General features: G+C 44.2%; 1 protein-coding gene across 1 annotated transcript; it reads right to left on the reverse strand.

The window, feature by feature from the left end:
- Window positions 1–525: 525 nt before the first annotated feature.
- Window positions 526–5,877, reverse strand: LOC134640749 (inner ear-specific collagen-like). Its single transcript, XM_063492648.1, has 5 exons — window positions 5,677–5,877; window positions 3,102–3,348; window positions 2,776–2,856; window positions 1,527–1,607; window positions 526–1,445 (listed from the first exon to the last, which is right to left on the reverse strand). Exons 1-5 carry the CDS (start codon window positions 5,875–5,877, stop codon window positions 526–528), a joined length of 1,530 nt encoding a protein of 509 aa, XP_063348718.1.
- Window positions 5,878–6,596: the final 719 nt, after the last annotated feature.

Genomic DNA, 6,596 nt, shown 5'->3' on the forward strand with positions numbered 1-6,596 from the left:
AGAACAGCTCTGGCTGAGTCATCAGGGTGCGACAGAGATTTGTGTTGTCTAGGTTTCATTGTTTGGAGCAGAGCAGAGCTGTTTTGGGGGAACCCGCCCAGTCGGGTTGGTGTCAGGGGATCATCAGGTAAGTCGTTGCCTGTAAATCTCAGAGTTTGGAGATCACACCAGTTTACAGACAAAGACAGAGAGATAAGAGGGGAGATAAATACTCCAGCGCTACTGAAACCATGGAGGAAACGAGGACACGCCAACAATACAGGATGTTATTACAGCAGAGGCTCGGAGAGAAACTTCCCCATCAGATACCATCTGTAATTTCTAGAAATACAAAGAAAACAGAAAAGCTCCAAAATTAATGAGACCACAACACCAGAAGTCACTCTATTGGTCTAAAACATAAGGTTTCTAAAGGATAATTCACAAAGTGCAAAAACCAAGCACACCGTCTGTGGTTACACTATGTTTGTGTCGGTCTGATTGGTGGGAAATATTTTTATCTTGTGTAACACGAGTGTAACTTGATCAGGGTTGGGGGGTGCTGGACTCAGGCGTGCCGCCCCAGGTGTATCCATCATCGGGAACCTTCTTGAGGGGCATGGGGGATCTGAGTAAAGCCAAATCACATGAATCTGGGTGCAGTAAGAAGCCAGAGAAAACACTGCTGGCCTCATTGCTGACATACATGCCGTTGGTGACCATGTCCTTCACCTGAATCCACACCCAATCTCCCCTCAGCAGGTGAAGGACAACTGACTGTGAGGTGGTCGCTAACTGGCTGGCCTCCGTGGTTTTAATAACTGGCATGAAGTTACGAAAGAGGCCGATTTTCAGGACTTTGTCAAAGACGGTGACATGATAGCTGAAGACATAGGTGCCGTTGATGGGGGCGATGTAGATGCCGGTGCTGGGGTTGTAATTCTGCTGGATGTTGTAGAAAACATAGGAGAAAACCACGGGGGTGTCAGGTGAGGGAAAGCTGGTCGTCAGGCCTGCAGCAAAGGCCGACTGGATGGCAGGCATGCAGGGACCTGGAGGACCCATCATCCCTATGTGCCCCATGTCTCCCTTTATCCCCTGGGGCCCTCTTTGGCCCACGGTGCCCATTGTTCCCACATCACCTTTGACTCCTTTATCTCCTTTTTCGCCTTTATGTCCATCGGCTCCATCTATACATCTGCACTCCCCCTGTGGCCCCAGCTCTCCTTTCTCACCCACAGATCCAGGAACACCAGGGGGCCCAAACTCTCCCATCTCACCCTTGACACCTTTGGGACCCGGCATCCCCGGTGTGCCAGGCAGACCTCTGGATCCTGCAGGGCCTATCAAACCAGTTGGTCCCTGAGTTCCAAGGATGGACTTGCAATTATCAGGACAGACACCATCATCTCCTCTAGGACCCGGATCCCCCTGAAGACCCGCAAAACCTTGCTCCCCTTTTTCACCTGCAGACCAACAAAAACAGGATGAGGAGGTGTTCTGAGGCTCGATGGGCTGAAGCACCCGATGACTGCCTCATCACTCACCTTTGAAGCCCTGCAGTCCTCTGAGTCCTGCAGGCCCCTGAGGTCCGCGGTCGCCCTTATACCCATCTTCGCCTTTTTGTCCTAAAGTTTGAACACAAAACAGATGAAGTCAGGTGACTCGCACCATGGTAAACATTTAGTTATAGCAAAACAGAAAACCACAAGTAGAGTCCAAGCAGTTTAGGGCAGTAAGAAGATAACACACATTTCTTTTTACTACAGCAGCCCCTAGTGGTGAAATGAAGTATTTTTCAGACAAGTTCATAAAGAGAAGACAGTCAGTGATGCAGAAACAGGAGCAGCTTCAAACCTCTTTTATGATTTCCACTGCTCGTAACAGGAACTGATCATCTATCATCCAGTCATTTAACTTCAGTCTCTCACAGCAGCTTTCGGGGCGACTAACACAGTCAGCATGTAGGAATATTTTTAAACAGAGCTAAACCAGGAGTTTGTGTTTCTCTTTGCTCTCGTGGTAAATGCTATAAAAACAAAGAGATTCAAATTTGAAGTGGTGTTTTTGATTGGCTGTAGGCATTTTGGGAAAAACTGTTCAAATAAAATAAAATAAATTAAATAATAATAATAATAATGGCTGTTCACGCGATACAACGTAATAGATAAACAATTAAATGACAGAAGAGTTCCTGATTTTTCATGATCTACTAGAGAAATTATTAATTATATAATAATAGGACAGTGTGGAGAATGAGCTATCAGAACTCTTTCTGTAACATTTATTTATTATAATTTAAGCCCAAACAGTCGTGCTAACAGTCATTTACTATGGCCATGTCTTTGTCCTGTAGAAAAACGGACATGTACAGTTTAAATTAAACTTATTGTTCCTATATTAAGAAAATTAACATAAATTACAGATTAAATGTGGAGTTAAACGTCTTTAAACTGAGACAAAGGAAAGCTTCTCTTTTCGGGAGCACTGAAACATAATTTAACATAACATCATTTCGTGAGGGATTTGTGGTTTGTGGCTCACAGTGTAAAATACTTTGACATTCCTGCACATAAAAATGTTTTTTTAAATCCCATTTAGATTTCCAATCAAAGGAATCAGATGCTTGGCCAGGTACAAAGATTGCTTTGGTGAAAAGAATCAGTGTCCAATCAGTGAGCGACATCTTGCAAAATTAGTTTTTTTCTACCTGACAGAGACTCTTAAAGAAGGAAAAATGGAAATATTGGGAATACTGAGCCTGCTTCACAGCATTCCCCATCAGGGAGAAGTAACCTTTGGCTCCTTGTCTGCCCACGAAACCTAGAGGACCTCTGAACCCAGACATGCCTCTTTTCCCAGGACTACCAGGAATACCTGACGGGGAGAGCGACAGACTGATTAACCGACAAATCAACAATAGCTGCAGTTCATTCACTGTTCAGCAGAGGCAGAGGTGAGTCAGCCCCATGTTAATTTAAGCATGTGTGCAGACTGATACACAAACTATAAGCTTCTCATATTCGTCATGTTGTTCTGTATTTATTTTCAGTCTGATGGAAATAAAATAATGTAAAAATGTTCTGTGCGATCTGTAATGTCATGATATAGATCCAGGTTACCTGGCAGCCCCTCGTCTCCGCGGCTTCCTTTGGGCCCTCTGGTGTTCTGGCACCGAGTGCAGACACAAAACCAGGGGATCTGCTGCTCGGGGACGCCGGACTGAAGGAGCATCTGGCAATAAGCATCCCGGTCACTGACAGCTGCTGGGTCAAAGGTGAGGACAGGGGACTGGGTCCCATTTGTTAACATGACAACAGGGAGGAACATCACCGCCAGCAGGGCATGAAGAAGAAAAGTCACCATGGTCTGCAGAGACAAAGGAGATGTTTGAACTTCCTCCTGCTGCTGATGTCAGTTTCTGCAGGGCTCTGAAGCTGTGTTTGAGAGTTTCCTGGAAGGACGTGAACGTTTCATCAGGGAATTAAAGCAAGGTCAGCCAGCGATGGAGATCAGGAGCTTCCATGAGCTCTGGTTAACTCACCAATGAGGGCTTGTACATTTGCCACGAAAATAAAGAGTACATCTTCATTTTTATTTGAAAAAACAGTGCCCCGGAGTATTTGGGTCACTTTTAAAATAAGATTTTATCTTCTGGAAACTTTCTGTCCTTTCAAATCTGTTCAAAGAGGGTTTTGTTCAGTGCAATCTGCCTAAAATCTGTCCGTGTTATTAAATTATATTACGTTTATATTTAAGTATAGTAAGCTGTTTTAGTGTTAAATATTATTTAGTTAAGTCTGGTTTTGTTTCATTAATTCATTTTAATTTGAAATGTTACAAACATGCTTTGGTGTCCTGTGTTTGAAAATGCATTTTATACAAATTCATAAAAATAGTCACTCGCTTTTTCCTGGTTTAAAAGTTTTAAAGAAACTCACCTTGTCGTGTTTCACGCCTTCTGCCTTTTCTCTGAGTTCACCTCTCACAGCAGCTAATAAAACACCTGGACCACGCCCACCTGGTGCCCCACCCACACGTGTGTGTGTGTGTGTCTGTGTTAGTCTGCATTTCATGTTTTTGACTGTACTGAAAAATGTGACCTCATTGCTGCCTCACAGGTGTCAGATGACAGGGCACACAGACACACACACACACTAACACACAGAAACACACACTTACAGTTCGAATTCTTTTCTGTTACTTTCATGTTTGCAGCTGTTTGTGATCAGCAGAATGATGTCAGACCCTCATCTCCTCCTCCTCCTCATCTCAGTGGTGCACGACGGTCTCCTCAGCGTGTGCGGCTACAAGTACAGTTTTTGCAGGTTGTTACCGAAACATCAAACCAACAACACAAAGGAGAAACATCATTTAAATAAAACAGAATATGAGAACAAAATCAGAATAAGTCAGTTAAAGCCAAAAAAGAAAGCTGCTCAGGTGAGTGGAGGAGGCCCTGATAGGCCCAGGTGTAACTGTAATCCTTCTCTGATGTACGATCCAGCAGGTTGACTGAAGGTCGTCATCGGATCCCGCACAGACAAACGCTCCATAGGCGGGACCTCATTAAAGCCGCACCCTGGGAATCAGGATATGGGTCAACTTTACAGCAGAGCGGGTGATACACCCACGACGTGATGGCTCAGTTTCAGGACCAGACTCCCAGCTTCACATGCAAGGACAAAGAAATAAAGGCTACATGGGTGGAAATCGATCCCTCTCGATGGCAAAGGCCTCCATCTGTTCTTCCTGCTGTTTTACTGGCACAGGCATTATAATATTGTCAACGCTGTAGTGACATCATCATAATATGTCCTCAGAAAAAGTTTTAGGGCTTGAGTGAACTTCCTCTTTTATGGACAATAAGACGTTTTATACGAAGGAGATAACAACATACAAGATCTATACGTTACAAACCTCCGTGATGCCATAAAAGGCACATGATACAATACAGAAACATGACTGTTAGAAGTTTTAGTTTTCAGGTATCAGAGGTATAATCAGCTAGAGCAACTTTAGGAACTGCTGCCATGAAGTGTGGAGCAATGACTGAAACCCCGAAGGAGGCAGGTAGCCCAAGAAGCAGAAAAGCAAAGTTCAAACAGAAAGAAGAACTGAAGACGGCGCCGTCCACAGAGAGGTTCATCCCCCACCAAACACTAGATGGCGGATAAACGTGCAGACCAGTTCAGGACATCTGTACAACGTCCAAACTGCATCCAAATTTTAGATGTCCAACCGTGACACAACATGAAGTTCAACATTTTTGACAGCTTTGACTGGATCATCATGTGAACGTCTGTGACAGGTGCAGGAAATTTACACGATTGATACACTTTTTTATTTTGAAAATCCACGTTGTTGTTGTAAGTACAGATTATTTATAAACAAACTTCATTTATCACGTGTTAGCCTGTAGATTTATTCACTACATGTGATTTTTTTTGTTATTATTTTACATTTTCCTGTTTTTCTTTAACTGGTTTACTTATTTCAATTAATCAACGTATTTGTTTTTTAACTAGGTTAAAACTGTCATTTATTAAAGTGTGTTATTAAACTACCCCAACTGCCTCCCTCTTCCCACTCCATCAAACCCCCCAGGCATGCAGGGCCTTGGGGTACAGGTATGTCACTGAGGTGCAGGGGAGGCCACCTGTTTTAAATGCACTTTAGAACAGCACGCAGCAAGACCACATATGAAGAGGCAGTTCGAGGTATGGGGTCTTCATAACTCCGTTCTCTGTTCGCCATCGGGGGCAGGGGGCTGGGAGGAGGAGTTGACTGTCTGGTCTGGATCCGGGATGCTGGCTTCCTTTCTTTTGCAGGAAAAGGGCAACATCTCCTGGGTTTGGGGGCAGATTGCCCCTCTGAGGGTGATGGTGCCTGGACCATGGCTATAGAGTATGTACGGGGAGTGTGAGTGTGTGTACAGTGTTCATTTCAAGGTTCAAGGTTCTTTTATTGTCACATGCATAGTTATACAAGTATAACACACAGTGAAATGTATCCTGACACGCTCCTCAACATGTGCAAAAAAAAAAAAAGGGGGGGGGGGGGTAGAGGAATAACATTATAAATATATATATATATATATATAGTATATACATTGGGTGAATGTGCAGTAGTAGCAGCAAGCAGGTGAATTCTGTACATTAATATGAATAGACATCTGACTATTTTACAGAATGGACAATATAAACATATTTAAAGTTAAAGGAATTGAGTGTCTGGAGGAGAGTCTCAGTCAATTATAGATGATGTGTGTGTGTGTGTGTGTGTGTGTGGGGGGGGGGGGGGGGGGTGTTGGTTTAGGGCCCGGATGGCTTGGGGATAGAAGCTCCTCTTGAGTCTCTCTGTCCTTGCCCGGATGATGCGGAACCTTCTACCAGATTGTAGAAGTTGGAACAGTTTGTTGCCAGGATGGGACGGGTCCTTCAGTATCTGCGTTGCTCTAGTCCGGCATCTCCTGGTGTAGGTGTCCTGAAGCGGGGGGAGAGCAATCCTGCAGCAGCGTTCTGCTGTACGGATCACTCTCTGGAGAGCTTTTTGGTCCTTCACACAGCTGTTTCCAAACCACGATGTCATTTCTGTTTCTCTCCACGTTGAGTGAG

This window comes from Pelmatolapia mariae, linkage group LG14, assembly GCF_036321145.2.
Source record: "Pelmatolapia mariae isolate MD_Pm_ZW linkage group LG14, Pm_UMD_F_2, whole genome shotgun sequence".
In the NCBI taxonomy this organism is placed as follows: Eukaryota; Metazoa; Chordata; class Actinopteri; order Cichliformes; family Cichlidae; genus Pelmatolapia; species Pelmatolapia mariae.